General features: G+C 46.9%; 1 protein-coding gene across 3 annotated transcripts in view; it reads left to right on the top strand.

Moving 5' to 3' along the window:
• Nucleotides 1–14,486, top strand: part of NXNL2 (nucleoredoxin like 2) — a 44,035-nt gene extending 29,549 nt beyond the window's left edge. For 2 of the 3 annotated variants that reach the window (XM_082403418.1, XM_082403417.1), the window contains exon 3: nucleotides 8,750–14,486. In XM_082403418.1, coding sequence (XP_082259544.1) covers nucleotides 8,750–8,930 — 181 coding nt within the window. In that variant the 3' untranslated portion in view covers nucleotides 8,931–14,486. The remainder of the gene's footprint in view (nucleotides 1–8,749) is intronic. The other variant, XR_014247801.1, reaches the window with a different exon arrangement.
• Nucleotides 14,487–17,179: the final 2,693 nt, after the last annotated feature.

Below are 17,179 nucleotides of genomic sequence, written 5' to 3' on the forward strand. Positions count from 1 at the left end.
GGTTTCCCACATGTGGGGCTGGGGTCAGAATATAGAGATGGGTGACCTGTTGCCTGCTTGCGGCCCTGTACACCAATGCACACTGAAAAAAGAAATTTTCACATACTGAGGTATGGGGAAGTCATTCTGGCTTATACATGAGTTAACTTGAATTTTATGCTAACTAAAGCAGCCTGTTTGTGGCCTGTCAAACATACATTGCACATCTCATCTGCTTTAATTATTAAAGAAAAGAGCATCTCTGTCTCTTGACCAAAAGTAAAGACTGTCCATGTTAAAAATAAAGATTAAATGCCTCCCTTACTGTGATGCCAGTGTGTCCACATTTAATTTTTATGTGTGATGAGAACCGACACTGCTCCATTACTGAGCTGCTATCCAGCTATGACATCTGCTCGGCCTTTTATTCGTTTGTTTTCTGTCTCTTGCTGGAGTCTTCCTGCACAGCCCTGCATCTGTCTTGTTTCTTTTCACATGTATTTGTTGGCTGTTGCCTTTGTAAAGAGAGATCTCTTCCTTTTTTTTCCTCCCTCAAACTGGTTTTTTTATCTATACATAGAAAAGAAGCTCCTCTAGCATGTGAATTTGTCACCAGCCACCTTATGGCTTTTATTATGGTTGCTAAGTTGTGTCTGGATTTCCTGAGCACATGGTGGCATCAGTTTCCAATATGATGGCTTTGTCTTCTTCTTCACAATTTTCAGCTCTTGTGTTCCTCTCTCACCTTAAATCAACATTTAATTAAAGCGGATACATAATGAGAATGTTTCTGGTATTTCACTATCAAGATTGGTGCTTATTTTTGGTTTAAGACTCTTTTTTATCATAGTAAGAAAATATCCACTTATTATTAAGTGTTTCATAATAGGAAAATATCCACTAAGTGTTTTAAAAATTTAATCAGGAATGGATGCTGAATTTTCTAAAATGCCATTGTAGCTTCTCTGCAGATAATTATGTGGTTTTCTTCTTTGACTTACTAATGTGGTGAACTGTGTGCATTGATGTCCTAATTTGAATTATCCTTGCGTTCCTGAGGGGTAAATCCTACTTGGCCGTGGTTTATTATTATTTTGATGAGCACTTGAATTAAATTTGTTAATATTTTATTGAGGCTATTTGCAGAGATATTCATATATAAGATTGCACATTTTGTGGCCCTGGATCTTGCTCATGCACAGCGACGTGCCACCTGCATCTGCAGACTCTGCAGGATACAGACTTCGGTGCCCATGCAGGGTGTCATCCACTCTCCAGTGCAGTGTACACGGGACAGCTTTTCATAGGGAGTGACTGGGTTTTGCTTGTTTTGTACTTTTCAAAGTGTGCTTTTCTTTCGGCGAATAGAGAGTATGGTGCTGGGGTTAAATCCTTTATTTAGATAAAACCTCTTAGGTGCCTTTGCTCACCTTGTCAGGCCTCAACTTCCTCATTTGTAAAGTGGAGATATTATCACACCTCTTTCGTAAGGCTGTTGGGGATTAAATGGATTAACAATACACACAAATTTCTAAAAACAGCATCTGGTACATAGTAAATATTATGTAAGTGTTGGCTATTATTATGATCAATACTATTATTCATTTGTTAGCTCCAGAGAATGCCAAATTTAACTAGAGGAACCCAGAGCTGGCTCATTGTCTTTAAATGCTCAGAGCTTTGGAACTGGAAGTGTGTGGGGAAGGGCCTCCGGTATAGACTTGCACTGAGGCCTGCAGGTGGGAAAATCATAGAGGCCGCTGAGCTAGCCAGCAGACTTGGAACCAGTGTTTTCTTGCTGGTTGAAACCCTCTTTCTGTCCTCCCGCCGTTTGAGGCTGTCGGCTGCCTCGGTAACCTGGGTGCAAGTGCGGGTGAGTGGGACCTGCCACACGAAGTGGAGGTTGCCATGGCAGAGCTGTTGTTTCCAAGCCAGGGTTGAATTAACTCAGCGGCTAGCTCCCAGGTCAGCAGATTTAGTCCTGTCCTGTCCTGTAATATTCATGAAGGGCTTTGTCCCATCTGGTGGTGCCGCCGAGTCTAGCCTTGAGCATGTGGGAACATCCCACCAAATAAACTGCTGGCCGGCAAGCCACGGAGCTGTAGGCCATAGATTCCTGCAGAATCGAACAGCACCCACACACATCTCCACGGAGACCTCAGCCAGATCGCGTCTAGTCACAGAGAAATATTTTCCCCATCACAGGACACTTGGGCAGGGGTTTTAAATGGGTGGTGATAGAGCTTGGTTATAGAGCACCTGACTTGGAATCCTGGCCATGTGGCCGTGTCTCAATGATAGGCGTGTCTTATTGTTAATGAGCCCTTGGACCACATATGAATTTATGCTAATGAGGTGACTCCTGATGGAACCGTAGATAGTTTCAGGATGGGGTGGCTAAGCCAGAAACACCAACCACGTGGTTAGAGGGTTGGGGCTTTGAGCCCCATATCAGCCAAACTTCCCAAATCTCCGGGGCAGGGGGAGAGGAGCAGCTGGAGATTCAATTGGTCATGCTGATGGCGTAAAACTTCAACAAAAACTCTGGACACCAAAGCTCGGTGGTGCTTCCTGGTTGGTGAACACGTGGACGTGGTGGGAGATGAAGTAGCTTGATGTACAGGAGGAGTACACAGAAGCTCTGTGTTTGGGACCCTCACAGACTTCACGCCATGCATCTCTTCATTTGGCTGTTCCTGATCTGTATCCTTTAGAATAAAACTTAATCAGAAGCATAGCACCTTTTCGAGTTCTGTGAGCTTCTAGTGAATTACCAGACTCGCGGGGGTCGTTGGGAAGACGTGGGATTGGTAGTCAGTTGGACTGAAGTATGGGTGGCTTGGGAAACTCCAAAGTGCAGCTGGCCTCTGAAGTAAGGGAAGTCTTGTTGGGGACTGTGCCTTCTAACTTGTGGGGTAAAGTGCTAACTCTGGGTATTTAGTGCCAGAATCAAATTGCAGTATACCAGCTGGGGTGGCAACAGAAGAGTTAATGTCAGGAAAAAGTGGAATTAGCTGAAATCACTGAAATTACCCAAATCACTGAAAAATGTGGTTTGCGGGGAGAGAGGATGAAAGGGCGGGGAGCAAGGAAGCTTTGACTCCTGAGTGGTCATGGTGTCTCTACCCATGGTATGGAGCAGCTGCTGAGCTGAGGTCAGTTACTGAAGGTAAGTGACTAATGGAATTTAGAGATAATGGATCCAAATTCTGGGCAGCTGGCTCACTGGATCTGTAAGGAAATGCAAAATAATATGGAAAGAACAAAAGAAACAATCCCTTGGTTATTATTCTATGTGAGAGCTACAAAGAAAGAGAAAGGCCAAGCTTAGCTTGTGGCCAGGGAACTATAGCCTCGTGTCTCAGGGCCCCCACTGGAGGATGTGCTGGGTATCCCAGATGCAGGCCTAACTCAAATTACAGCCTCTAGTCTCAGAGCCATTTCCAAAGGAAAAAGGTGTGCCGAAGCAACACATGACAAAGAAGGCTAGACTGATGGCCAAGGGAAGGCGGATAGAAGAGCGGAGAGAGAGTCAAGGGACTTGTGCCGTGGAGTGGAAATCCTGAAGTTATGAAGAAATGGGGTGAATAAAGCAGCTGTTAATGGTCCAAACAGAGGTCTTCTGCAGCATTCTCAGAGGATGACTGGACCAACAGGAGCCCCTGCTGGTTCCCTAACATCAAAGCAACAAAGCTGCTTTATTTACTCTAGCTTGGAGGAATTTGGAAAGGCCCAAGTCAAAGCTGGCAACAGGAAACCATACCTGCAATCACATGGGGTGATGGTCCAGCAATTGAATCAAGAGAAAGAGTGACAAAAAGGCCAGGGTTTCTTGGTTCAGTCCCTTGCTGGTGACCCAAAGCCAAACGCACATGAATATAAGACGGTCGGGGGGCAGGGAAGTTTCTGGGACTCTGTGACACGGGAGCCCATGGACTGTGGTACCAAAACCCATTGGTGGAGTCCCAACAGGTGCTATAATAACACAGAGAGAATATAGGACCACAAGTGTTGATAAAGCGGAAGTTTGGATGAAATTTGGGATGTAAAACATAAATGTGAAGAAGTTGTGTCTCCTTCACCTGAATGCTTTCTGGGCATGGGCATAATGTCTGGCTGGGGGGCACTTCCCCTATTTGGTACTGTAAAGCAAAACCCTGTTGGTGAAGTCCTGTAGTCAGGAATGCAAGGGTTGATGGATTAAGGTGAAGATTTGGTCCAAATTGGGCATGTCTGCATAGGCTTTTTGTGAAGTGGCTGCATCTCTTTTACCTGCATATGTGGTGGAGATGGATATTTCCTCCCCCCCAGAATTGTAAAACAGAAGGCAGGTACATCTGTCCTTCAGGCAGTATTGATTGGACATGTCGATGGGAACCAATAAGATGCTCGAGCCCTCACAGGTTGTTAATTTCAAACAGTATAGACTAGTGGCTGGAGTGCTGATGTGAACAAATTCTCCGTAGAGTCAGTAGCCTCGTATCAGGTGTAGACTGGGGCTTACGATAAAAGCCCATGAGTGCCACCCAGTGACATCTATTGGGACTTTGGGCTAGAGAATTTCCATTTGAGGGGCAATGACTAGCTTGTTATCAGGCATGAATTGAAACTGCCCTTATGACTGAAGGACTTAATCTTGAAATCTGAAATTCCCTTGATGTCTTGGGTAATGTCTGAGAAATGCTCCTGTAGAGAGGTCAATGCCCAGAAGAGTTCCATAATAAAATGGAAATTGTTTACCTAGGATCATGCTACCAGGGGAAATGTAGTTACTCACTGTACTCAAAAGCAAGTTGTCAAACTCCCGGAAATGGAATGTGGAGTAGAGGCTGCCAGACCTGGAGGAAGGAGAAACAGGGAGTTGTCATTTAATGGGTATGAAAAGTTCTGGAGATTATTGCACAACAGTGTGAATATCCTTAAAACTGCTGAGCTGTACACTTAAAAGTGGTTAAGGTGGTACATTTTATGTTTGGAGTATTTTACCATAATGAAAAGAGCAAAAGATCTGTAGACACATTTCTCCAAAGAAGATATACAAATGGTCAATTAGTACATGAAAAGGCGCTAACGTGACTCATTATTGGAGAACTGCAAATCGAAACTACCGTGAGATACCTCTTCACAGCCACTAGGCTGGCTGTAATAGATGACAGATGGTTAGTAACAAGGTTGGGGAGGATTGCAGACACTGGAAACTTCACAGTGCTGCTGCGGGTGTAAGGGGATGCAGCCTCTTTGTACAACAGTTTTTTAATTTCTTTAAAAAGTTAACATAGGTTTACATATGGTCCAGCAATTCCACTTGTATGTATATACCCATGAGAAGTGAAAACATATGTCCATGGAAAAACTTGTGCACAAATGTTCATAGCGGCATTATTCAAAAGAACCAGACAGTGGAAACAATCCAAATGCCCATTAATTGATGATTGGATAGTTAAATGTGGTATATGTGTACATCGGATTATTATTCAACAATAAAAATTATTGCAGTACTGACACATGATACAACATGGATGAACCTTAAAAATATTATGCTCAGTGAAAGTAGCCAGTCACAAAGATTATGTATTGTTTGATTTCATTTATATGAAAATGTTCAGACATTTGACATCCGTAGTGACAGAAATAAAGTGGTTTATTAAGACAGGGATAGGGGAAAGGAATGTGGGGAAATCATTATCATGCATCTGCTCTGCTGGAGATCTGAGGGGAGAGGGACAGCTCTCAATTGACAGGACTTGATAGCTCGTGGGAGAGGCAGTGATTGTACAAGAATAAGCAATAAGTAAGCCCAACATTTGCCCACTGTGTTGAGTGTAATAAAGGAAATAGAACGTGAGAGGTAGGTTTGGGGGGAGTGACTTCCTTACATAGTTATTCATTGCCGGGGGCCCTGAGAAGAAGAGTTTTCAGCTGATCTGGATGGAGGGAGGTTGCCAGCCTGGTGGGAGTGTTTTCTGGACTTGAAAGAGTTCCTGCAAAGGCTAGGGGAGGAGCTCCATGTGTTCTGAAAACTTGGGTGGAGGTCCTGGCAGGGGCTGGGTGGTTTGAGCACAGGTGTTTTCACCTGAGGGCAAGAGCCCAAGGACAGAGATTTCATTGCCATTCTGGGTGATGCATGTCAGATGACTTATTTTAAACCATTTTTTTCTTGTAGAATTCCTTAACTGATTTTTAAACCGCATTTTGAAACTTAAAAAAGATTACCAAAAGACTTGGTGTTAAGCTCGCCTTTCATTCTTGTGATTCAGGTGAGGGAGGGAGGATGTTGTGTTGAAACGTGGGCCCTCCCACCCGCCACCACCACGCGGCACCTGTGCCCCCTGGCCTGGGATGTCGTCGCCGCCTACTGGGCCCTCCTGAGTGGGACCCACAGGTGGGACTGGGACGAACCTGGGTCTCTCCACTTTCACACCTGCTTCAGCAGCTGGCTCCTCCTTTCTCATTTTGGCGGCTCCTGGCTGAAGTGCGTGGAAGAGTTCCAGGTGCCCTGGAAGGATTCTATTCAACTCACACCTTCTTGCGAGGGAGGGGTCCCCCCAGAAATGGGAGACAAGGCAGAGCTCTGCTCTTTGTGGGACTGTGGGCAGCTTGGAGGTCCTGGGCAGCAGGAGGCGAGGTGGTCTCTGCTCCCTCTGGGGCTGTGTAGGTGCAGGCACCTGAGGCCGTGGGCCTCCTCAGGACCCTGCCCTGCCATGCCCCTGCCAGAATGTCTCCATGAACGGCTTCCTCTCGACCTGGCCACGTAGAAGGAGTTCCAGCAAAGAGGGGTCAGCCGTCCCTCCACCTAGCGGTAGGTGGGGTTTCCCATCTTCCCACCTGAAATGTGTCCTGCATCCAGGCTTGTGGCGGAGACCCCCTGAGCAGAGGCTGAGGTAGGGGCCTCATGACCCTCATTTGATAGTCCAGGGGCAGCTGAGATGCTGTGGGGGGCAGCGGGGTAGGAGGGCGGGAAGGCGGGCAGGGGCCTGGGGGCCCAAGGCCTGGGGCGGGGGGCACAGAGGGAAGTAGGAGAGAAGGATGGTCTCAGAGGGAGAGCAAATGGGGGAGGGGGTGGGAGGAGGGGAGGATGGAGGAGGGCGGGGAGAGGAGGGGAAGGAGATAATTGTGCAGAAACATGTTGAAACACATAAATGTTGCACCACGAGGGGGAGTACCTGTCAGAATCCTGGACGAAGTGAGAGATTGAACTGCATGGATTTCTGAACAATTCTTGGCATTAGGATGAAGAATGGACTCCCCAGTTCTTTTCCTTTATGCTTATTTCCTCTATTAATGGCTTTTCCTCACACTTCCATGGCTTACTGCAGCCTCGAGGTCTGAGTTATACTTTAAAGTAAGAGTCGGCCTGAACACAGTCTCTGTGACAATGCTGTGTTGTTTCTGAGGAGAAATGCGGTGGTTTTGGCTCTGAAAGTGCAGGGGACCCAGCTGCCGCCTGGGTATGAGGAATTGGGCTGGCTGCCTGCTCAGCGTCACGTGGGTCTGAGGCCACACCTTGTGCCCCGCGGTGAAGCTGTCATCTCCTGCACGAGGATGGGGTGTGCAGGCAAGCCCGGGGGGCATCGTGTGGTGCGGGGGCTCCAGGCCGGGTGGGGTGGACGAACCTTTTGCTCCTTCCCACCCCTGAGAGCCCACAAGACCAGCTGGTGTGGGAGTGTTTGTGGTGCTTCCCTAGGCAGGGGCACAGACACTCTACAAGGACATTGGGGAAGTCTCTTTGTGTGAGGCCTCAAGGAGAACGCGGGGCCTGAGGGGACCCTGGTGACCCTGAGTACAGGGCTGGCTGCTGCATAGGCGGCCGCTGTCAGAGCCTCGGGCCGTCCCCAGTATGGCCACCACTGCCCATCCAGTCCCCACGGGGCTCTGAGTTCAGCCTTGTCTTCACAACTGAGGTGGAAGGTGGGAAATTTGTAAGGCATCACTTAAAACAGCTAAGAATTTGGGAACTGATCGCTCTGAAGGAAAGTCAGGGGTGGAATAGTCCCTCGAAAAGTCGTGAGAATGCAAAGGGCAGGTGTTTTTAATTTATAAGGGGAAACGGGATTCAGTTACAATGAAAGTAACTGGACACAGGGTACGGAACCTCCTTGGCTAAGGGAGGGGGTCCCGGACCCCGGTGGACCAGGAGAGCCTGGCACAGCACGTCTCTGGTGTGTGGCTCCCCTTGCTGAGGGTTGGGGGTGGTGGTGTTTGGAGTGCCCATGGCCCTGCCCAGGGTCTTTGTAGGAGGAAGGTGTGAATTTGAAAAATGTGGGTACACATGATGCAAAAAGAGAAATGGACCTCTATTGACCATGATTTGGTCATGAAAGTTATTTATTAATTATAGGAAATTTGGAAGATACAAAAAAAGGACAGAGGGCTTCCCCGGTGGCGCAGTGGTTAAGAATCCGCCTGCCAATGCAGGGATCATGGGTTCGAGATCCCACATGCCGCAGAGCAACTAAGCCCATGTGCCACAACTACTGAGCCTGTGCTCTAGAGCCCGTGAGCCACAACTACTGAAGCCCGCGTGCCTAGAGCCTGTGCTCTGCAACAAGAGAAGCCACCGCAATGAGAAGCCCAGGCACCGCAACGAAGAGTAATCCCCGCCCTCCGCAACTAGAGAAAGCCGCGCACAGCAACAAAGAACCAAAGCAGCCAGAAGTAAATAAAATAATTTATTAAAAAAAAAAAAAAAAAAAAAAAGGACAGAAAGAGAATAGAAATAACCTGCAGTCCCACCACTGGCCAGCACATCAGTGCGGTTCCTTTCTCCTAGCTTCCAGGTGTGGACGTCTGGAGGCAGACCCGAGGATGCTGCAGGGCTGGCCTGTGACGTGTCCACACTGCCCCCTCGCGGTCCCTGCGCTGGCAGCCATCTCCACCGTCAGAGTGGCGCACACAGAGCGCATCTCTTGACTTCTTCAGTGCCAGGAGCCAGCCTGGAGGGTCAGCCTTAGAACCTGGAATTCATGGAGGGAGCCTAGAGTCCAGGGCTTTAAGGGGGCCTCCTCAAGGAGCTCCAGAGAGGTGAGTTGCATCCAGCTTGTCAGGGCAGCAGAGGACAGTGGTGGACGGGGCAGAGGGCCCGCCTACGCAGAGCCAGGCCCTGCAGGTGGTGGGTGGGCAATCCAAGTCCATGTCATCCCGACAGTCATTTCGGGGCGGGGACCAAAGACTGAATTTCTTGCTATGTATGTGTGTGGGGGGGTGCTTTTAGAACATCAGGATTTGGGCATATGGGCAAATGTGACACATTTGTCCCTGTCAGAAGGCAAAACTGGGGGATACACACAGGTGGTCTCTGTCCCTTCCTATTAGCACCCCACTGATGCTGCCTTTCCATAGCCCAGAATGCCAACGCCTCAGGGTGTCAGCTGGCCTTTCTTCGCTTTTCTTCAGTAGATAAAATGCAGCTAAACATGCCTCCCCTCCTCCCCCTCTTCCTTTCTCTCCTCCCCTCCTCCTCCTCTTACTCCCCCACTCCTCTTCTCCTCTCTTCTTTTTTCTTCTTGTTAAATTTTGAAGAGATTTTATTTTTAAAATTTAAAAACTTTTTATTTTGAAATGACTTTGGACACTTAAAGTTGCAAAAATAGCACAGAGACTTCCCATCTGTTCCCCTAGTGTTAGCATCTTGCATAGTTATGTGATGATGGTCAAACCAGGGACTTTGCCTCGATGCATCACTGTGAACAAGTCCATCAACCTCATTCATCCACCTCGATGCAGCACTGTGAACAAGTCCATCAACCTCATTCAAATTTCATCCATGGCTCTGCTGATGTCTTTTTCTGGGCCAGGATCCAGCCCAGTCTCACATGTTACATTTAGTTGTCAAGTGTCCTTGATCCCTTTTAGTCCGGAATGTTCCTCTGCCTTTCTTTGTCTTTCACGACCTTCAGACTTTTGAAGAGTAATGGCCAGAGTTTGTCACATGTCGCTCAATTTGGGCTTGCCTGATGTTTTCTCACAATTCAATTTAGGTCATGCCTTTTTGGTGAGACTACAATATGCGACAGTATCCCCTCCAGTGCATCGTATCATGAGCCCCATGACGTCAGTGTGCCATCACTGGTGGTGCCGACTTGGATCACCTGTTCAGGTGGGCCTGCCAGGTTTCTCCTCTGGGAGGTGATCTTCCCCTTTGTAATTAGTGCGAGTCTCAACACTGGCCTTTGAATGCACTGACTTTCACCGTCTGACAGTTTAGTCTTCCAGGCCCACCATTGCCCACCGCTTCTGGAGGACCTTCTGTCTTCAGGTCCTGCAGGGAAGGACAGATGGCAACTGGAACAGCGCGGAAGTGGGGAGGCCTGTGCAGGATGGGGCTTGTCTTCAGTTCCTAATCAATGAGCTCCAAAATGGGGGGCAGGGTGTGGTTAAGGACAATCAAAGCAAATAGTACCGCTCTTTTTTTTTTACTTAATAGTGAGTGCGGGTGATTTTAAATGAGGTAACTCTCCTGTTAATCCATTTATTTGCAAATGCCTTGTTTCCAGATCAATAAAAGCATATTTTGAATGGACTTTATTCCACAGAGCACCTGGTGACATATAAGATTTTCTCTACAGTTGGGAAGGTTCTATTTTTTAGAGGTGATCCCATCTTGTCACGGGCAAGATGACAAGAGCTGTGGCTGGTGTCAGTGAACGTGAGCCTGTGGCGTTTGGCATATGTCCTTACAGGAGGCCCTGATTTCTTTTCCTGTTAATCCCTTCTTCTCAGAGTTCCCTCTCAGTTCTCACTCACTGGTTCTGTCATCCCACACCTAGATTCTGAAAGAATATTTGAGTTGCAGAGAGTTTTGCTCTTTGCTACTCTGTAGCCGCATCTTTCTAAAAAGAAAGAGGCTTTCTTGGGGGAAGGGGAAGATTAAATTGCTCATTAAAAGAGCAGTTTAAGTGAGGGAATTGCACTGTTAGCTTTTGCTGCATGACAAGCATCCCCAAATTTAGAGGCATAAAACAACAACCCATTTTCTTCTGCTTACAAGTCTAAGAGCCTGTTAGGCCAACTCAGCGGTCTCTTCTGGACTCTTCCATGCATCTGTGGTCAGAGGGCAGGCGGGCATCCGGGCAACTTGGTTCTGCTCCTTGTGGACATTAATCCCCCAGCAGGCTCACTTGGGCTTGTTCCCATGGAAACTTGGGGATGCCAAGCGGATGCAGCTCGGTTCAAGTCTCTGCTTGCATCACATTTGCTGTCTTTCCACTGGTGGCTCTGTGCAGAGTCAATGTGGAAGAAGGCTGCCTGAGGGTGTGAACGTAGGGAGACAAATTATCAGCCACGTTTGCAAGCCGTCTCCCACGAGTGAGGTGCGAACATCACTGCTTATATGGCATTAAGCACCAAATTGTTAATAAAATAATGAGAAAGCAATTCCCTCTTCATTTTATTATGTGTATGTTACACAGCTCTGTCCTTTCTCAAATGTGTGTGTGTTGCAAATAAAGACACATCCCAACACATCAACAAAGATTTCCATTGGGAAACTAGTTCCTTAAGTTTTTGGAGCCAAACACACCACTTAAAACATAGATGGAGCTGAAATTCTGTCATTGTCTTGGAAAACTGGTCAGTTCTGTGCAATTATGCTAGATGATATTTTTCCTGAGAAGTTATATTAACAACCTTTTGAATCCAAGCAAATGCCTTATGGTTATATGCACAGTTTTCTCCAGGAACCACGTTCACTCCCATGGCTGGGAGTCTCACTTCTTGGGTTTTTGTTGCATAGTTTCCCTGAACGCGTCCCAGTCTTGTGCATAAATGAGGTGGCAGCAGCAGTAGCAACAGCACATTACAGACAAATTCACCTCTCTATCAGGTGTCCAGAAATACTAGGAGAAAATATTCCCCCGCATTGATTAGAAAAGTAATAAAGTAACTAAAGTCAAGACATTTCATTTTGAATCAATATCATGATTGACATCAAACTTTTCCAGGTGTCTGCATCAGCTCCCACCTTCCCCTACCACCTGGGTTTTGTGCCTGTCTCCAAGGGTTTGCCTTCACCCACCCTCTGGAGGCCCTGCCTTCTGGCCTCTGTAAATGTAATATATGCCTTTACCTATAATTGCTGCCCTTCTCCTTTCTGCCCTTTCACGGGCAGATTTTAGCTTGGTCATCATTAAGAATATTTACTTATTGAAATTAATAAATATTTATTAATGTAAAACATACTTGTGATTGAAATTATTAAACACAACTGAAAGTCTCAAAATGAAAATAATGGACCCCTTGACCACCTTCTCTGTACCCTAGCCCTACTCTTCAGAGGTCAGTCACTTTTAAACTTCTGTTTAGCTGTTTCATCTGATCCTCACTTCCATGCTTCTAGACAATATGGTTATACTGCTATTTCTTGATTTGATCAATTTTAGGCATTTTCGATGGGCTTTCTATAATCAGATTTTCTTCCATGTCTTCTCTGACTTCTTCCAGTACAGTTGGGTCAATAATCAATATTTACATTACTAGTATAGCAGTGTAAATATTGTTCATTGAGGCCCCAGGTGAACATTTCCTATTTTATGGAGTTTTTGTTTCTCTTGAAGTTTGTAATTGCTTCTTTTTTTCCACTTGTATAATTTTTTATTATATTTATTTATTTATTTTTATTTATTTATGGCTGTGTCGGGTCTTCGTTTCTGTGCAAGGGCTTTCTCTAGTTGCGGCAAGTGGGGGCCACTCTTCATCGCGGTGCGTGGGCCTCTCATTATCGCGGCCTCTCTTGTTGCGGAGCACGGGTTCCAGACGCGCAGGCTCAGTAGTTGTGGCTCACGGGCCCAGTTGCTCCGCGGCATGTGGGATCTTCCCAGACCAGAGCTCGAACCCGTGTCCCCTGCATTGGCAGGCAGATTCTCAACCACTGCGCCACCAGGGAAGCCCTCCACTTGTATAATTTTTTATTCACATATTTTTATCTTGTCCCAAAAGGTTTAATTTTTATCATTTGTTCTCCTTTTCCCCCACTAGTTTTACCTTCCAAATACTTCCACAGCTCGCTAAATCTGGACTATTTGCTCTCTAGGCCCATGGCACATTTTTCATACTGGAGCTTCCCCTTACTCTCCTGGGTTGGACCCACTGTTTCTTTGCTCCCTTGTCTTCCTAATTTTGCGAGAGATTATCTCCAGTAGCTCCTTAAGGAAGGTGCAAGAAAAGTCAATTTTGTGAATCGTTACATGAACGAAAATGTCTTTAGTCTATTTTTACTTATGACTGGTATTTTGCTGAATTTATAATTGCAAGTTGAAGATACATTTTCCTCAGAACTTTTAGGTAAAAAAATAATACTAATACAAGGTGACATAAGAACCTCATCATGCAGTGTTATATGGAGGCTGTTCTACATAAGCCTTCGCTCTAAGGTTACAGATTCATAGATGTTCTTAGTGCCACCCCCGTTATACAACCGATCACCTGATTGCTTCAATACTGAGCCAGAGCTTGATGCTTCAGAATGGTTAGTCTTTACATGTTGAAGATGTCTGCTAGATGATTTGTGCCTATCATGACATCTAGCACATCTTTGCCTTTATAAAAAACAGTATTTTGTCATTTTCTCAGCAGGTTTTTATTTTTCTGTTATTTATGTTAAGAGATCCCCCCTCTCTGTGATCATCCTTTCTCTCCTTTTAAATTGGAACAAAGAGTCCATTTCTGAACAGATCTGAAGAATTGCAGCAGCTCATGTTTTTGTTCTCAATTTTGCTGGCAGCCTGGTCAGGGATGGGCGCAGCATTGCTGCCAACAGCCCACGGTGACCCTGTACGTGGAGGGGCCAGGGGATACGGGCGCATCTGGGTGAGGGCTGTGTACACCCTCTGTGGAGCTGCGGTGGAGACAGGAGCCCAGAGCCAGACAAGGAGAGTACAGAGCTGCACAGGAGGGTGGGGTGTGAGGAGGTTCTCCTGAGCGGGTCCTTCCTGCCCAGTGATTGAGTCTGGCCACCAGGCAGGTGTTGGCTCCCAATCCATTGCTGGAGGGAGAGATGGGGGAGAATAAAACTTGGTTTGTGTGATGGCATCAAACTAATTCTAATTTTGAATTTAAAAAATCCATGCTCTGACCCGTGAAGCACAAATGGATTTAAAACCCAGGCAGAGAACAGCCTCTTCTGTTACTAAAAGAAACTGCAAGTTGACTTCTCCCTCAGACACTATTTGTCATGTCTTCTGCATGTCCCAGACAGACAAGCCTCTCACTGAAGCTTCTTGGGAGGAGCCAGGGTCTCCCAGCTCACAGAGGAGGGCAGCCAGTCCTGGTCTCCATGTCCTGGGTGTGCCTTTTTTGGTCCCTGCCCAGCAGGGGGTGCAGGTGATCCTCCTTGGGTGCATTCAGTGTCTGGAGCCAGAAGGAGGCCAGATGTCTCACTGAGTGCACCCCTGAGGGTCTCCAGCACTGGGAGCCGCTCCCTGAGACGTCTGTGCTCAATGTCAATGGGAGTGAAGTGTCTACAGTAATTTTCCTGTGTGGATTCTGGGATGCTGCGCCGTTCCTTCCTTAGTGGCACCTCCTGGGGATAGAAGGGGGTCGGGTGGGGATGGGGGGAAAGTGGAGAATGGAGGCAGGTGGGGATGGGGGACAGGTGGAGACACTGTCTGCACTGTGAAGACCCACAGCCTGTGTGAGCCAAGCCAGGGAGAGTGACCCCGGCTCCCAAAGACAGGCGGCAGTCAGGGCTTTAGCAGAAAGTGGCAGGATGCTTTATGTGCCTTTACACACTTCTTTGCCGAGGGTGATACGAAAGTGTGTGACCTGGTTGGGCAAGAACTCATTCCTTTATCCAGCCATGCTGACTTCTTTAGAGGAACTTGGATAGCTTAGGGGCACCTGGGTCACACTCCCCTCCAAAAAGGGAAGTGGCCACCAAACACCCCAGGGAGGGACGGGTTCTGGGAGTGAAGAGGGTTTCCCTGGCCCAGCATGGGGCTGAAGCCGGTAGTTGGGGGGAGTCTCTGTGGCTTCACACAAAGAGCTGCAGGAAGGCAGCCTGTTCCATTCCTCACCCGCCACTTACGTCACAGGGAAGGAGGATTATAGTAATGGGTGTTCTTGTTACTAATGCAAAGCTACTGCTATTACAATTAACCAACCAACAAACCACCCATCATTATTGAGCACCACTGTCTGCCAGGCAATTGATAAACGTTTTACAAGCATCACTCATGTAACCTTCATAAGAGCCACGTGACACATGCTCCTCATTTCACAGACAGGACACTGAAGCTCAGAGAGGTTAAGTGACTCCTGCAGGGTCACATAGCAGAAGCGTCTGATTTCAGAGCCTTCTGCTGCAACCTCTGTCGCAGGGTGGTAGCTGACCTGGTCCATGCTTGCTGGGGCTCCTCGAGCTTGCGGCCAAACATGATGAGTCGTGGAGAGTGAAAGCCCTTCTCTGCCTATGGTGACATCTGCTCTGTCCCAGACGTACTTTCTCTAGGACCTCATTTCTTTGCTTCTGCTACAGCTTAGGGACAAAGGCAAGTTCTTTATTGAAAAGCTGCCAGATGTGGCCTTGCTCCTCCAAATGTTTGGTGTACCTGCAAAGTAAACATTCATTTTCTCCCTCCTTTGCTTCAGAAGCTGCCTTCTGTTTCTCTTACCCCACCACCCAGAACAGTGATGGCCCTGTGCTTCAGCACGGGTGGAAACTTGCTTGGCCCCTTTCTCACTTGGGGCACATTTTACTGGCTTCCTTTCTCTTCTGGAACCCAGTGTCTAGACCTCAGGATGGCCACAGTTTCTACTTTGAAGGCCAGTCTTCATTGAACGTTAGTGATCGCTGACAGCTCTGTGTTGAAATGACCCTGAGACATGGTAGGATGGAGTTCTGGGTTCCTTTGTTAATGTCTGTCATGGTCAAAGGATGGGAGGTGGTGGCAATTGTACTGATAGGCTGTGGCCCTTTCTAAGAAGTGACAGGCTTCAGTGAGGTGTAGGAAAGTAGGTCATTCATCAAATTACTGCCATAGTGTCTTTGGAAATGATGGCCGAATGAGCCCCCACTGTCCGCTTTAATCGTCTCTCCTGGACAAGTGTCGTGGTGACAGGGAACCTGGGTTTGCAAGTGGCACGAAGCAGCAGCATCCATGCAAATATTGGGAAGTGAATGCCCACATGGTGACATCTCGGTTCCTGTGAGGACTATGCCTCCGTCACAGGGGCACAGGGGACCTGGAGCAGCCCTTGCCCCAGCTTCATCATCACGGCCACATTGTTTCAACCACAAGTGCGGAAGTCAGGGCCGCGTCCTGGGAGCTCTGGCTCCTTTCTGCTTACTTCCCCCTCTTGAGGGCATTCCAGCTGCTCCGATTCCCCACCATTTTAGCATCAAATATACAGAAACATTGAGAGTGAGCACTCAGACACCTACCACCGGATTCTACAAAAATATTGAACTTCTTTTGTTTTTGTTTTCCGTATCTAACCATCCATCTCCGTATTGATCCACCTCATATTTGTAATTAATTAAACTCCATACTTTATTTGGATTTTTAAATTTTTAAATTGTGGCAAAATACACATAATATAAAACTTACCATGTTAACTGTTTTTAAACGTACACTTTAGTGGCATTAAGTACGTTCACATGGCTGTGCGACCACCACAACGTCCGTCTCCGGAACTTTTTCATCTTGCCAAACTCAAACTCTTTCCCTATTAAACACTAAGTCCCCATTCCCTCTCCCCCTACTAAGCACTGTCTTACTTTCTGTGTCTATGACTTCACTACTCTAGGTCCCTCATATGAGTCCCTCATACACATACACATCTTTTTGTGACTGGCTGATTTCACTCAGCATGATGTCCTCAAGGTTCATCCATGTTGTAGCATGTGACATGGTTTCCTTCCTTTTTAGGACTGAATAATTTTCCATTGCGTGTGTATACCACATTTTGTTATCCATCCCTCTGTCGATGAACACTTGGGTTGCTTCCATATCTTGGCTATTGTAAATAATGCTGCTATGAATATAGGTGTACAAATATCTTTTCAAGTCCCTGCTTTCCTTTCTTTTGGGTATGTACCTAGGAGTGGAATTGCTGTGATCCACCTCATTTTTTGAAGCATTTCAAAGAAAGTTACAGACATCCATTCACTCCACCAGAACACTTCATCATGCATACTTCTACTTTACAGTTCTCTCTTTTTCTCCTTCACAAATCTTATCTAAACTATCCAATGAGTTTTGACAAA

This window comes from Balaenoptera borealis (assembly GCF_965194805.1).
Source record: "Balaenoptera borealis genome assembly, chromosome: 8".
NCBI classification, from domain to species: domain Eukaryota; kingdom Metazoa; phylum Chordata; class Mammalia; order Artiodactyla; family Balaenopteridae; genus Balaenoptera; species Balaenoptera borealis.